Genomic DNA, 15,813 nt, shown 5'->3' on the forward strand with positions numbered 1-15,813 from the left:
ACAAGCGCGCCTCTCACCCCCTGCTATGTGCTTCTCATTCACAGCCCGACTGAGGGGTCCTGGAGAAGTGAGATCAGCCACCACAGACCGCAGCCACCACCGTCAGGAGTCCAGGCGAGGAAGAGTTCTGCCAGAGCACGCGCTTCAGCACGTAGCCAAAAGAGAGAGAGACTGAAAGATTCGTTCCTGTGATCCACAGTGAAGAGGCCACAGCAGACTCTTTTGCTTTCTGCTAAACAAGTTAAGGCGCCCTACGCCCTCGATGGGCGCCGCCACGGTGACTCGACCAGCGAGACGAAATAAATGCCGGAGTCGACGACAGAATCGTCCTCCGCATGTCTCCACATTAGTATGGCAGGGGCGAAAAAGAAGATCGCATGTCTTCCCCCATCTCCCACTCAAACACATACGCATACGCACATACGCTTTCACTTCGCCCTCGCGTCGGTCCTGCAACGGGGAAACAAGCAAAAAAAAGACTAGTGGAAGGCACCCCTGGAATCGCACACGCAGAGCTCCCCAGACGACCGCCCCCACGGCCTTGCCAGTCGTGGAAACACGTGAGCGAGCCGATTCGGGGGAATGTGATGAGCGAAGCCGAATCACCGAATGTCCAAACGAAAAAAAAGAACGAATGCACGTCATATAAAGATAAATACGCAAACATATGTGTGCACGCTCCACACAAGCACACACACACTGGCAGACAGACATACATGAGCTCGCACTGCATTGGTGCGACCCTGGATGAACAAGGCGCCGTCACTAGCCATCTCTTTTATGTGAAAGCGATCGCAAGCTTACAACGAAGGGCGGCCGTCTCCGCACGTGCCAAAGGGGGAGGTCTGCGGCTCCATTGAGCCGCCATTGCCTTCAGTGTGACAGCAGCAAACGTATTTTCGCTGTTGTTGCTGTTGCTGCCTATCTCCGCCTCAACGTATCCATTTTCGGTCATGGCGCGCCAGTCAAGCCTTCGCCCGACCTCCCATCGGCCCGTCTCACGCGGGTGCCGCCGCCTGGTGCTGCGATACAGCCGTAGCGACACGCGCAACAGCCACGTACCGACACGCGCAACAGCCACGTACCGACGTCATGACCTGCGCACGGTCCGTGCCTCAGACTCTACCCGCACCGCACCACTCACAGTTTGCCTCGCAGGTCGACTCGCAGCCGCACCCGCCGTGCCGGTTACGGCAGGCGCGTATCCCTGCCAACTCACTGAAGCTACCTACACGAGTAGGCAGCGTGAAGAGCGAGTGGGATGCGTTCCATTCACATCGATGCTCTGCCTATCGTGTGAATGACGCGCACGCGTCCAGTGCAGCAAGTCACACCGACGTGGTGTCAGGCAGGCCTTGGTCGCTGACAACAGCAGCAACGCATCGATGCAGACTCCCTATGCCGTAAGCACTCGACCTCGTCACCTACGGAAGTAGCTCGGCAATCGCAGAGATGGAGGAGGCGGGGGGCTGCTGATCGGCTTCCTCCCAAAGTGGGAAGTGAGGCCTTCGCAGTAAGGCACTGAGAGGTGCGTGTCCCTCCGCCATCGGGGACAAGGAATGAGGAAGCGATAGTGATAAGCGCAGAGGATTATTTTGCTGTACGCACAAGCGCATGCGCTGGCATACATGTCCGCTGGCGCTCCATAGTTCCGCGGCACGCGCCCCCACACACACACACCCACGCACGTCCTCGCACGCCGAGGCAGAGAGAAATGGGGAGGTCAGACGGAGAGCGAATGAGCGCAAAAGCGGCCTGAAGAGGAAGAGGAAGGGAGGGGGAGAGGTGAATGTATGGCTGAGAGCTGTTCACATATCCGCTGCAGTGGGGCATGCCCGAGACACGACCACAGCATTGCCGAAGCATGACGACGAAGAAAAAAAATACTCAGAAAGGAGGGGAGAGAGAAAAAGGAGGGATGGCAGGCGCCCCATCAGTGCTACAGAGAAGCAGAAACGGGCCGCTCCGCGACATCTTCTGTGAAAAGGACAAACGCACACGCATATATGTATATACGTATATACAGTTATATTTACAGGTGTGCAGAATTCTGTTCGATAGCCGGTATCAGGGGTAATCTCTTATTTACTTACGTCCCTCCACGATGAGTCTCGTCCCGTCGCCGCGATGAGGAAAAAAAAAACGGGGGAGTGGAAGCGGCCGCGAAACAGACGCAGGAAAACGAGCCTGCAAAAGAGAGGGGAGGGGGAGGGGGCATAACACGAGCCTCGCTGCGCTCAAAAATGTGGACGTAACGGAGCAGTCAATCACAAGCTTTGCGCTGCGATGATGACCAGCACGGTGTCAGTCTTAGAGAAGCTATATGGGGTGCTAAGCACATACCTGTCGGCCCCGTACACCGGAGAAGTGGGAGGCAGCGCGGACGGCCTGGAGGCGACGCTTGCGCGACACCACTGCCGCATGAAACGCAAAGGGCGATGCGAGAAAGGGAGGGGGGTGGGTGAAGAGAGAGGGAGAGGGACGACAAAAAGCGCAGTCATGATGGTAATAAAAACAAAAAAAGAAGAGAAAGTGTCGGTAAGGGCCTCAACTGGGAGGGGGGGCTCAGAGGTCAACGGAAAAAGAAAAAAGAGGGACAGTGTGTGTGTGTGTGTTGGGGAGGGGGAGAGGGGGCACACACCGCATGCGAGCGAGGCTGTCTCGGGAAGAAGGGAGAGAGGGACGGGAGAAAAACAGCAGAAGGCATAACGTAGAAACAACAAGAATGATAAAGGAGTCCACCACGCAACAGGTTCACGCGCGGAGACGTGCACTCATCGCTGAAACGCAGCCGGACAAGAAAAAAAAGGGCACTCCTTTTTTAGGAAAGTGCGCATGCCACTGCAGCGAGGAGAAAGTACGGAAGAGGAGCGGCCCACGCCCCTCGGAGAGAGCCGCTCAGCAACAGAGAGAGGGGAGAAGGGGGGGCGCAGGAAGGAAGAAGCCACGAAAACCATTTAAGGAGTAAGCGCATGGGCGCACACCTACCGCGCCCGTCTGGGAAGGGAAAAGATTGTCTCCTCCTTCTCAGAAGAGCGGCAGCGGCAGCGAAGAAAGAGGCGAATAGGCGCTGAAATCCAATGCGGAGCTTGGCGCGCGAGAATATGAAGAAAACGCACAGGTGAACTCTTCGCCCGGGGAATGTCAACCGCGCCCACGCCAGCGCATGAGCGACGCGGGTGTGCAGGAGATGCAGCAGAGATCATCACACACACCGCCCTCTCGCTAGCTGCATTGCGTGAGCCGCATCGAGCGCTTGACCTTAGGCCTGGCCCCAGATGTCCATAAAGAAAGAAAGAGCGAGCGAGAGAGAGAGAGGTCCTTCAGATGGTAATAAGAGGTCCTTCACTATCACCTTTTGGTGGCGGGCGAAACTGTAGTCCTCGTGACGGCGCTCTATTTTCTCGGCAGGCCTCGCCAGTCCCACCGCAGCTTTGTCCTGCCATCCGAGTCTTTCACCTCCTGTACGTATGCCGTCACTTGAAGTACCGGGGGCTGAGGCGATGCCGCAGCCCCGCTCGCACTGCCGACCACTAGCTCCGCTTCAGGGGCTCCCTTCCCGCCCTGGGCCAGCGAGTGCAAGGGCCCGAGAACGCCTTGATCGCAACTAATCTGGTACTGGCCCAGCTGCTCCTCCTTCGGCCAGTGCTGCAGCGTCTCCACGCCAGCCGCAGGCGCCGTTACCCTCGTCATCGACTCGGGAAAGAGCATGTCAGTCTCTCCCAGCTCCTCGCAGCCGGTGTAGTCGACCAGCCCGTCCGAGTAGCCACCTGGGCCAAATCCATGAAGAGAAGGAATGCCGTTGCCAGCAGCACCGTCATCGTCCAGGGCAAGCCGACGCTGCCATTGAAAGGGCGCGCGCGCCTCAGCCTTTGGCAAACAGCCGCCGCCTGCACCACCCGACAGGCGGCGCTGCAGTGCCTGTGGAGGCTGAAACTGCTGGGACGAGTGCTCATAGGGTGTGTTCACGTACCTCTTCGCTTGCTGCCGCGCACACGAGCGCGGCATACCCCTGCCTGAGAACGACTGACCCCCATAGGCATCGTCGCTCTCGTACCCGCCTCCCAGTTCGTCGAGCGTAGCCTTGTCGCCGCTGCCCATAGGCGGTGCGACGGCTGTTCCATCGCTGTGGTTGAGCCGCTTGCTTGACGTGTCCGCTCCGCTGCCGGCGTGCGCGTCAGCGCCGGACTCGTTCCGAGCAGAGCTACCAGTGTCTGACAGCGCGCGGGAATGGCGACCTCCACTCACAGGTGGAATAGCGTTCGAGACGGGCACGCCGTTCTCGTACGCCTGACCTGTCCTCAGAGAGAGGACCATGCGGCGCTGGCGCACCGTGCGCCTGCCGCCGACCAAATGCAGGTTGCTCATCGTGGAGTGCGACGATCCCGCGGTGCGGTACGTCTCACCGCTCCGGGAGCTGAGGCCGCTGTAGGAACGACTATTCGCATAGTGCTGCGACGCGGCAGAGCTCACATCCGCCTCCGACATCGGGTCCACGGCGCTCCTAATCACGTCGCCACCAGCGGAGGCCGCCGCCACCGCTGCGGGCGCGTTCTTCTCCGTGTCCGAGCTCTTGTTGCGACGGTTTGAGGAGTTGCGATTCCCCGCGTTGCTGCATCCGCGCCGGGTCGCTCGCACGAAGTTTGGAACGAGCCCGATCGTGTAGAATCGGCCCTGATGCTCGAATTCCCAAAGATAAAACCCGGGTGCAGTAGCCTCGGGATGCGCGGACGGGGTGGTGTTCGCATCCGCGTCTCCCTCGGCATGAACGACGCGCTGACCACCGATGTCAGCGGGCGAGGCGCGTGAAAGGGCTTTGACGTTTGATGTTGTGAGTGGAGAAGTGCGCGCCGTACCATCTTTCGCGCCCTGCGCCGCGGGTGTGGCGGTGGTGAGTGGCGGATGAGTTGAGGGCCCCGCATTGAGAGCCGACGTCTGAAAAGATGGAGTTGCCTTGAGCTGAGTGGCCGTATAGTAGTCTAGCGGGTACGAGTTCACCCAGTGGCTGTCTGAGGTGTCCGCCAGACGGGCTTGCACATACAAGTTCTTTGACCACGACAAGATAATGTCCGAGACCACCGCCGTCGGCCGCGGCTCGCGCTCTCCGGGCGCGCGAACGCAGATGCTGTAGTCCCACTCGTCTTCCGGATCTGCATCATAGAAATCTATTGCCAGGGCCTCGTGGCCGGACAAGTCTTGCGCCACAGCCCAGTCCGCTTCGACGAAAGCACCGGTGCTGACCTCCACAGCCCGCTCGAGCACCGTTGCATGGGGGTACACTGCACTCCCGACCGTCAGCTGATTCGTTCCCACAACGCAGACCACCTTCACCGTCTCAGCGCCGGCCCCCGCAGCGGCAGGTGCGCCTCCGTCGGTGCTCCCTTTGGCGCCGCCGCGAGACCCACCGCCCACCGTGCTCCCGCCGCCGTGACCGAAAAGTCCGTCGCCGTCGGCCCTACTCTTCAGCAGCGCCTTCACCTCCGCACTCGCCGAGGTTGGCAGCGGGGCAGCGTGGATGGCGGCAGAGGGGAAAGCAGCGCTTGCGTCCACCACCACGGCAGATCCAGCATCGCCGACAAAGCCGGCAAACAGACACGCCGGCGTCGTCGGCGAAGGGTGAAAGTCAAGCTTCACGAAGCACTCCGCCATGAAAGCGCACAGCTCCGACGCAATCGCGTCACTCATCTCGGCCGCCAAATGATGCGCCGCGATGCGTATTCGCCGCAACGCTCGCGCCAGTCGCCGTGTCCACTGCAACTCAGCGCACCGCAGTCGCACCTCGCGCAGAAAGCATAAAGAGGGCACGTCCATCAAGAAGCATGCGAAGCGCGTACTCGGCAAAGGCGGATTACCCGGAAGTCCGGCACGACGGCACTGATCCACGTAGAGAAATGCTGCTTGGAACAACGCACGGCCAAGATGCTGCTCGCCAGCGGACTTGGAGATGAACGCGACGAGCTCGTACTCGGCGGGCTCCTCGCGGGTGCCGGCGCACTTGCCCTCCCCATCGCTCCCGGCGCTCTCCGCCGGCGGCCGAAGGAAGGCTTCTGCACAGGCCCGCGCCCGCTCTTGCCGCGCCGGCACCAGTCCGACAAAGCCGACGACCATAAAGGAGCAGTGGGGCGCGAACACCACACTGCCGTGCGGGGCGCCGCAGCGGTGGGCATTCGCCGCCGGCGACGCGCCCTCCCCCTCTCTCGGAGGGGGGGCGATAGAGCTTGTCGGGTACTCGAAGCAAATCGCGCACGGCGTTGGCCGAATGGACGGGCCCTGCCGATACGTCCTCGACGGCTGTGTCGATGCCGGACCCTTCCGCGACGGCCCGAGGGCCCATAGACGGCGCGTGAGCTTCTGCTGATCGTACGCTTGCTGCATATCCTCGTTGGTCTCGTACAGGTCCTCCTCGTAGCAGCTGACGGTAGCCGCGTAAAAGGACTCGACTGTCGGGTAGTAGAGGTCTTGCGGCAGCTCGTTCATCTTTCCCCATGACTCCTTTCGGCAGTAGAACTGTATGCCCGGCTCTCTGTAGGCATTGTACAGCTGCTGCACAAACGGCAGCGAGGCCGGTGCCGCGTCAAGGCATAACTGCCCAGGGCAGTAATCGCGCCGCGAGCTGCGTGACGTGCTGGAGGTGTTAGTATCCGTGTGGGAGCTGTGACTGCTGGAGTTGGAGGAAGTTCGGGAGTCGGGCCGTGTCGCCGGATCCGGTTGTACGTAGTGCATGAACTTCTTCGTCAGTGGCAGCAGTGAGACCTCCTTTCGGCGACGGTCGACGCGCCAGGCCTTCTGCTTTCGCTCACGAAGTTCATCGAGGTACTGATCCTGCGCTTCTCGGCTCGGTGATGCGCCCATGAGTGATTCCGTGTAGCGGCCCCCACGCCGACGAAGGAAGAGGCAAGGCGGGCAACAGCCGAAGTCGATGGATGCGTGAAGAAATCACGCCACGTCGCCTTCTCGGCAAAGCGCGCGCTGCAGACGGAAGACACGGCGCAGAAAATCAACAGCAATTAAAAAAAAGATGATGAAACGGAGAATGCTGTGCACACTGAGCGACGCTGAGATGTGAAGAGAAAAACGGATCAAACGAAAAGCAAAAAAGCCCTCGCCTCCTCCATACGGCCTGTGAGAGGGGACGCGAGGGAGCGGCGCACGTCAGCTGATTGGCGGTAAGCCTTTTTTTTGGGAGGGGGAGGGGAAGTGCGTTGGCGCTGAGGTACAAAAGGCATGAGAGAGAGAGAAAACGAGCACAGCAATGCCTTCTCTCGTATGGCTGACAGACAGGCGACCCTGGCAGAAGACGTCGTGTGTGTGTGTGTGTATGGGGAGGAGTCGGGGGGAGAGGGGAGGACGGAGCCGCCGATCACGAGGCACGTGGAAGAGGAGGGGAGGGGGTATCGGGGAGAAGATAGCGCCACCGTACCTCCGAGGCGCACCGAGGGAGGGAATAGATGGCGAAGTACAAAAGATGTCACGCCGCAGTGGTGCGCATACAAATATTGCGCGCACCAGACGCGAAATCTGTGCGGCCGTAGAAGCCGCCGACTCGCACGGCAGAGAAGCTGCTTGAGTGAGGAAGGAAAAAACGGAAAGAGCCCTGTCCACTCCACATGCACAGGTGAGACACAGCCTCCGCCACCCCAGACTGCCATCGCATTTCACGCTGGAAAGGGGCGGGGTCGATGGATCAGATGCCTCTCGTTGCGTCACGCCGCGCCACAGCATCTCCTGCCAACAAAAATAGGCAGGCAGGATAAGAGCTGCGCATCGATAACTCTGTCACGCCGTCCACGGGTACAATAGGTTGCCGCCTCCCCCCTCCTCCTCCTCCCTGCGCGCGATTCCGCCGCTCTGCCGAGAGACCGTCGCACAATCGAATGGAAATAAACAGAAAGAGCCGCACCTCGTCCACAAGTCAACGACTCAGCTGTTAGCCGGCGCATATGGAAGCCTTAAAACTCGGCGGGTTCGCCCAAGTGCGTGACTCGCTAGGCAGGCACACATCCAACGTACCTGAGAGCCGCTCACTCAGCTCAGTACCGTGCGGCAGAGAGAGGGGCGCCAAGACAAGAGGCCTCACGCCAACGGTCGGGGGGGGGGTCGCCTTGATGGCACGAAGACATCCATTAGCGATCCATCACTTGCACTGACGCAGGAGCGACGCGACCGCGTCCTCCACGCGGCGCTCACGCTCTGCCGTACTCAGTCCAGTGCCTCCGCTATCCGCATCGCACGAAGTCGGCCCGCTGACCGCACCCGCAGCATCCTCCCGCGACAAGTGCTCACGGGCAACAGTCACCGCTGCACTCTGCGCTAACATCCCGTAAAACACAGACGCGCGTCGTTCCAGCAGCTCTCGAGGCGACCCCATCTCCACCACGCGTCCGCGATCCATTACAAGCACAACGTCGTACGCCGCCACGGTGTGCAGCCGGTGCGCGATCGTCACCACCGTGTAGGCGCCAAACTTCTCGGCCACTACACGCTGCACCGTCTGATCCAATCTCGCGTCCACGTTCGCCGTCGCTTCGTCCATCAGAATGAACGCGCTCCCTTTTTTCAGCAGTGCACGCGCTAAGCATAATAGCTGGCGCTGGCCAACACTGAAGTTCGACCCGCCCGCCTGCACCACAGTTTCTAGTGCAGGCGTGCCTCCAAATACGGTATTCGGCCTTCTAGTAAGCGCCGACGGCATCGCAGCTGTCGGAGAGATAGCCGGGGAGCAGCAGCCACCGCTTTCCACGAACCCTACGGCCACCAGTGCTTCTAGCACCTCCCTGTCCGTCGCGTCGCCGAACGGGTCCACGTTGCTGCGCACCGTCCCGTCGAACAGCAGCGGGTCCTGCGGGATCATGGAGAAGAGCCGGCGCAGTGTAGGCAGCGGGTACGTCCGCGCGTCGCGCCCGCACACGAGGATGCGCCCGCCGCACACGTCCACCAGCCGCAGGAACGCCAGCAGCAGCGTCGACTTGCCGCTGCCGGTGCGCCCCACCACGCCCACCTTCTGCCCAGGCGCCACGGCGAAACACACGTCGCGCAGCACCAGCGGCAGACCCGGTCGGTACCGCATGTCCACGTGCTCCAGCCGCAGAGCGCCGAAATCGCGGCCGGCGTCGCTCCCTGTAGCACCTCCCTGCCACGCAGGCGCGCCCTCATCGTCATCACCAGCCGCGACGACGATTTCGCTAGCAGCGCTGGCGCTCCAGTTGCTATTCTCGCAGCTGCCGTTGTGCGCCATCCCATCCTGCATAGCGTACGCTTCCCGCGGCTCCAGTAGCAGCGCTTCCTTCGGCACGCAGCGAATGTAATGGCACACACGCTGCACACTGTTCATGCTCGCCTCGACAACAGCAGCGAGGTCTAGGATGGAAGAAAGCGACCAGCTGAGGTCGAGGCACATGGTGAGGCTCAGCGAGATCAGGCCCACACGTGCCTCCGGCATCACAGGGGACGCATCTATCAGCTTCTCTAGCACGCCGATCAGCCCGACAGCAACAATTACGAAGGCCGCAATGTACTCGATCCGGAGAGCGAGCCACAATGTCATCACCTTCTCCACATACGTGCAGCTATACACGAGATCCAGCCGTCGAAGCGCCTCCGCGAGCAGCACGTGCGACTTGTCGTATACTGCAATGGTTGCGCGGCCGTGCACCACATCTTCTAGTAGTGAGAACAATGGAGACTGAGCCACGCTGCCGCGCCGCCGCACCTCACGCACCACTGTTGCGTAGAACTTCAGCAGGCGTCCAAACGCGTAAGCCGCCAACAGCAGCACGACAATACTAAAGGGCGACGTGTACAGCGTCACTGCTAGCGACGTCGTGATGTACCCGCCGATGCCCAGAAATGGAATGACGTTCGCCGGGAGCTCGTCATCGAGGACGAAGATGTCCTTGCTGAACCGGTTAACGGCGCGGCCCAGCGGCGTTCGGTCAAAGAAGGCAAGCGTGGCGGAGCTCACCGTATGCAGGAGAGTGGCGTGCAAGCGGCGGGCAGCGCGGCGGGAGCACTGCAAAATGAATAAATCGTTGGCGGAGACGGTGAGAGAGGACGCCAAGAGAAAGCCGAGATAGACGCCGAGCTGTTCGTTGGCGGAGAGAAAGGAGCCAAAGGAGTTCACAGACCACAGCGTTAGCCAAACACTCGTGGCCGTTGAGAGGATTTCGCCGAGGAGGCACTGCAGTGTAGCGCGAATGGCGACGCGCAAGCCTCCCCCTGCCTCAAAGTAGGTACGGTACACGCTCCACGGTATGTGCCCCGTCTCCTTCTCCTCCATAGTCATCAAGTCGCCACCATCGGCTGCATCCTCATCACCGCCGAGACCACCTGAGTCATTCGCAGAGCGCAGCACGACGCTAGACGTATGTGTGGCGTCTAAAGTCCTTAGCAGCGTACAGCCATCGTCAGTGCAGCTCTTCGCGTTCGCGTCCTCACTGTCTCGCGAGTCGCGCCGGTGAAGCTTTAGCGAAGTGCCGTCAATCCTCTGCACCAGCTCGGCGTCCTCTTGGGCACCGCCACAATCAGCACCAGCATGCAGAGCGCGGTCCAGCTCCTCCGGCGTGGCATCCAACGCCCTCACGCTCGCAACAGGCAGCCCCGCCGGACTCAGTTCCTGGTCTTCCGCCACAGCCGGATCGCCACCGCCACCTGCACCGTTCTTGCCTGAAGCCGAAGCGGCGGTGGCAGCCTCCTCGTGCTCCACGTGCGCCTTCCACTCCGAGGAAGCGTAAGCAGCATAGCTGCCTGCGAACACGACGGAGCCCTCGCGCAGCACCACCACCTGGTCCGCATGCGGCAGAAACTGTAGCTGGTACGTCGCTAGCACGCGTGTCTTGCCGGCCAGTGCACGCAGTACAACCTCGCCCATCACGCGCCGCCCAACGTGCGCGTCCAGCGCCGACAGCGGATCGTCCAGGACGTACATGTCGCAGTCCGCGTAGACGGCGCGCGCAAGGCTGACGCGCGCTTTCTGCCCGCCGCTCAGGTTGATCCCGCGTTCGCCGATCTCCGTCTGCATCCCTTGTGCCATCTGTTCTAAATCCGCATCCAGCTGACAGCTTCGCAGAGCGCGCGCAAGCCTCTCGCACACTGCCGTACGGCTGCCGCCGCGCTGCGAGAAGGCGGCGGTCCCAGACGCTTTCTCGGCGCACCGCAGCGGCGAGTACACTGGCGCCAATTCGCGGCCGAACGCACCATCGCCACCGGCCCCAGCGGCTGCAGTAGCCCGCGCGGTACCGTGCCGATGACCTTTGAAGAGCGTCACATTCGCCTCCAGTGTCGCCTGCATTATCCACGGCTGCTGCGGCACGTACGCCACCGACCGCGCCACATCCACGCGCCCCTCGAACCGATACGCACCGAGCAGCGTCGCCAGCAGCACAGACTTCCCGCTCCCTGTCGCACCGACGACCATCGTCAGCTTCCCGCGCGGAAACGAAACGCCCACGTCACGCAACAGCGCCTTGTCCTCCATCGCGTACAGCTCTCCAGCAGCATCACCGCTGTCCTCGTCCTCACCGCCCGTCAGTATCGCGTCACCGTCGCCATGCTCCGCAGCATCAGGCGCCGGCTCCCCATCACCTTCGCTTGTGGCAGGTGAAACAGCCGCCCTCCGCCACTGAAGCTCCACAGGCACGAGGCGGCGCAGCACCGCACACAGTATTCTCTCCGTCACGCGGCGCAGTCCTCCGTGTCGCGGTTTGTACACAGGCAGAGCGTTAGGAGACGACACAAGTACCTTTGCAGCGTTGACTGAAGCAGCGCTCAGCGTCTGCGCATCCCTGTCGGCAGCACCACCACCCGCCGCGCTGAACACGCGCTCTGCGTGCTCCAGAATGATGTGCGAGTCATCGCTTTCCAGGAACTGCGTGATGCGACCTGCCGAGACCGTGAACTTTGCCAGCGACGAGAACGCCTCGGGAAGCATCATGACTGGGAAGGTTATAGCGCTCACAACGGCGATAAGGGGGAGCACGACGGATGCATCGAGCCTGTGCCCGCTGAGGGTGTAGGAGGCGAGAACAGCGGCGATCATGAACGTCGGGGTGGAGAACACGCATGCCCATAGCCCCACCTGGCATATCTGCAGCCTTCGTCGGAACCGCAATTCCTCGGCCCGGGCGCCGGATTCGATCGCCGAGATGAACCTTGACTCCCATCCCATCGTCTTGACGACACGGATGCCAGAGAGCAGCTCGCTCGTGCGGCGCAGGCGCTGATCCGTGCAGCTCGTCAAGCTCTTTTGTGCGCCGCCCACCGCATTTGTTAGCGCAGCCTGCACAGGCAACGAAGCAGCAAAGAGTACCACAGCCGCCAGGGCACTCGGCCCCACGAGAACAAAGAGAAAGGCGACGTACAGCGTCAGCATTGACGGGGCCATCCAAAGGTACATCATCTGCATGGGAAATTCCTTTATGTTCTCTATGTCCGAGCTCGCCATCGTCAAGATGCGCCCGATGTTCAGGTCCGGCCGCGACAACTCATCCGGCGACACCGTCAGGCACTTCTCAAACACCAGTGCAAGTGCAGAGGTGCGCCAAAGGCTCGACAGACGCCGACTGCGGTGCATCCCTTTATTCACAAAGGCTGGCTGGGCGATCTTCAGGATCGCAAAGACAGCAAAGAAGAAGAGCCCCTGTGCACCCCGTCAAGTTCTTTGTTCGACTGCAGAAACAGCACGAACTGCTGTAGCAGCCATGGCGTTAGCACTTCGCACATCATGCCGCCAATCGAAGGCAGGAATACCGCCATCAAGTCGCCACGGAACGTGCGGAGCAGGGCCCTGAGCAGAGACGGCGCACGAGGCGGGCGTGGACACTCCATATCCGCAAGCCCACCTTCCGCAAGCGGGACCAGATCCCGCACGTACTCGCACGTGCACCGCGGCCGCCCGGACTGCACCTGATGGAACAGACGCTCGCCATGCACATACCCGTCGTGCACCACTTCAGAGTCAGCATCACCAGCCAGCCGCTCGCGGTACCGCGGCAGCGCGCTCTCAGCGTCCCACTCCACGCCTCCAACAAGTTCGTGAGGTGTGTCGCTCGACCGCACGTACCCGACCCAACGAAGCCGACCGTGCACACCGCCCTCACCACGGAACCTCACACGCGCTCGCTCGTTCACAGCGAGCACGCTCGCCCCTCCATAGGAGCTGTGACTGTCAAGATCACTACTCTCTCTAGCACCTACAGTGTCGCTGCCGTCCCTACCAGGAAGTGGAAGCGCCGCCTCCACACGCGAGCGCCACACATCACGCCCAGCGCGCACTTCCTCTTCGCGAAAGGCGCGACTCAGCAATGCACCGCAGTACACAGCGCGGTGCGTACGCTTCGGCACCGGCATGTAAGACTCCTCAAGACGCTCCCGCCATGCTAGTGTGATGTACGGGTCAAGCCAGCTCAGCCAGTACCGCGACACAGCACCGCTCAGCTCCTCCGGTGCCTCCTCCAGTGACCCGCGCACCGCAGCCCAGTCCGGCTCCTCGCCCCTGCTGCCGCTGACGTGTACTGGCGCCTTGGTAGGCAGGCGCCACAGCCGCCGATTCACCTCCGCAAACGAGCAGACGCCCTCGCTTTCGGACCCCGCCGCCTTTCCCGGCCGAACACTGCTCATGTGGCTGTTAGAGATGCGTGAGAGCCTGCCAGAATAAGTGCACTGGTGAAGAGTGCGAAAAGAGTGGCCCGTATGACAACCAAAGTGGCCTTTGGGTTTCGGCTGCGTCAACGGATTTCACATGCGAAGTGGAGAAGGAGAGCGCCGCGGCAATAAGCGCAGCCCGCGATCACCTGCTGGAGCGCCTGCCGCACAGAGGTCTGAGGAAAGCCACCCATATATATACATACATATACACAGGTCTTCACCTCTTCCAGCACCGTGTACTGGAGGTTTGCGCAGCGGCAACAGGTGCTTTCGGGAAGGAGAGATGGAAGCCCTGCGCGATGCCGCTTGCTGGAGCACAAGAGAGTCGCGCCTGCACCTGTCGCACGGGTGGTAAGCTCTGTGAGAAGCAGAGCGTCGCCTCATATACTGTAATGCTGCCGTTCCAAGGCAAATACGGCAAGATCATTACCAATGGGGTAACAGACGCACCGCTGCAATCGCACTACCCTGTCACCTCACAGCAACGCGAACACACACAAAAAAAGGGGGATGCCAGCGCACAGCGACTCGCTGTTGCGATTCACAATTCGCACCAAATTGATGAAAGGCAAACAAGACGGATGAGAGCGACCTATTATGCTATGCAGATGCTTAGCGGTAGAGCCGCCCAAGACACTCTGTAATCTCTCTGTCTGTGTGGGTATAGACACACAGCGGCTTTTCACGCGCGTTTCCATCCGAAAGAATGATAAGTGAACGGAGATTCCTTAGAATCGCACAAAAGACTGCAACGCGAACAAGCTAAAAAAAAATGAGACCCTTCGCAGGTCGATGCAGCGTCGGCTACGTTTTTCGACCAATTCCTCCAGAGGAGGGGCGGGAGGTTGAAGGGAAGACCGTCAGCGCACACAAGGCCTACACCCCACAAAGAATCTCTAAAACGAGATCAGAGAGGTAGGGGGCAGCGTGGCCGCTAGCACTCGAGCATGCAGAGGTCCCTTTTCTTCTGGCGCCGATTCCTTCTCTGGACTCTGGGCAGCGGAGCCGGCAGAAGATGCAGCGCGCACACACACACACGCACAAGTATATGAGTATATATGTATGTGTGTGTGTATGTGTGCATACAACGAGGTGGTCACAGCTTCAACGAACGATCCAATGTTGGCCTCCGCCTCGGGCGCCGCCCCTTTGCCGCCGCAAGCCGCAGACCTTCCCCCTTCTTCTCCCTCCCCAGTGCTCAACGCTACGCTCGCGAGCACGGGCGATGACGAGGTGCGGCCGGAGAGAGCGCCGAGGTGAGGTTATCCGCTGAGGCAGCCGACGCACACAGGCCAGGGCACCGACAAGTGGCTGCGCTCCCTCTCATGTGAGTTCCTCCAAGCACAGGCACGCGTGCGCGATTGGTGACGTGAGCACAGGCGGCACACGCAGCAGGCACGTGACGAGGACTGCTGAGCGGGGGAAAAGACGCAGAGGGGCGCGCCAGCAGCTGCTGAGAGTGTCTTCTGTTGGGGGAGAGGGAGGAGGGTGCGGAGGGCGCACCGCAGCTCACAGAGCGACGCGTGCGAGAGAAAAGGAGATCACCACTGCGAAGGCACGAGAGAAGGTGAGAGGCGGATGTCGTTGGGAAGGAGCGAATGAGGGACGAGGTAGACAGCAGCTTCGAACGGGCCCGCGTGTTTGCGCGCCTATGTGCGCGCGGAGGCTGAACCGAAGAGCGGCAAGGCGGAGAGGGCGGGGGGGGGCAATTTTATCAAGAGGGAGAGGGGCGCGATGTGGTCACGACGAGGCAAAACGTCAGCCGAGAGCCTGGCAGAGCACGACAAGCAGACGCACTTCGTTGATCGCAGCGCTGTGCTGCTCCTCGCACGCCAATGTGAGTGACGCAGGTGCGCTGAATGACGCAGAGATGAAAGCGTTCGAGCGCACGTAGAGGCCGTGGAAGAAGAGCCGTGGCGTGCAAGCCCTTAATAGTGATAGCGATGCGCCACCACAAGGGGAAGGTCATGGCGAAAGGTCCGTCAGGCGTCGCACCGTGCGCGGACGCAGGAGAGAAGGGGTCAGAAAGAGAGAGAAGTGAGCAGAGCAAGCCCCTCATCAATGCAACATTTTGCCGCACACACACACCGTGCTGCCGCGCGATTTGGCCCACAATCACACACGATCTGGGCAGGCGCAGAGGTGGTGAAGGGCACGCGCCCGGCGCGTGTG

General features: G+C 61.1%; 3 protein-coding genes across 3 annotated transcripts; all 3 read right to left on the reverse strand.

Annotated features, from left to right (window-relative positions):
* Positions 1-3,396: 3,396 nt before the first annotated feature.
* LSCM1_01445 (uncharacterized protein) lies at positions 3,397-6,852 on the reverse strand (the record flags this gene model as incomplete). The annotated part of the gene is made up of 1 exon (XM_067319056.1): positions 3,397-6,852. The coding sequence occupies one exon, from the start codon at positions 6,850-6,852 to the stop codon at positions 3,397-3,399; it is 3,456 nt and encodes a 1,151-aa protein (XP_067176335.1).
* A 1,282-nt stretch (positions 6,853-8,134) lies between these two features.
* On the reverse strand, positions 8,135-12,568 carry LSCM1_01446 (uncharacterized protein; the record flags this gene model as incomplete). The annotated part of the gene is made up of 1 exon (XM_067319057.1): positions 8,135-12,568. One exon carries the CDS (start codon positions 12,566-12,568, stop codon positions 8,135-8,137), a length of 4,434 nt encoding a protein of 1,477 aa, XP_067176336.1.
* Positions 12,569-12,600: 32 nt separating this feature from the next.
* Positions 12,601-13,614, reverse strand: LSCM1_01447 (uncharacterized protein; the record flags this gene model as incomplete). Its single annotated transcript, XM_067319058.1, has 1 exon — positions 12,601-13,614. One exon carries the CDS (start codon positions 13,612-13,614, stop codon positions 12,601-12,603), a length of 1,014 nt encoding a protein of 337 aa, XP_067176337.1.
* Positions 13,615-15,813: the final 2,199 nt, after the last annotated feature.

The sequence above is a fragment of the Leishmania martiniquensis genome, chromosome 31, assembly GCF_017916325.1.
Source record: "Leishmania martiniquensis isolate LSCM1 chromosome 31, whole genome shotgun sequence".
Taxonomy (NCBI): domain Eukaryota; phylum Euglenozoa; class Kinetoplastea; order Trypanosomatida; family Trypanosomatidae; genus Leishmania; species Leishmania martiniquensis.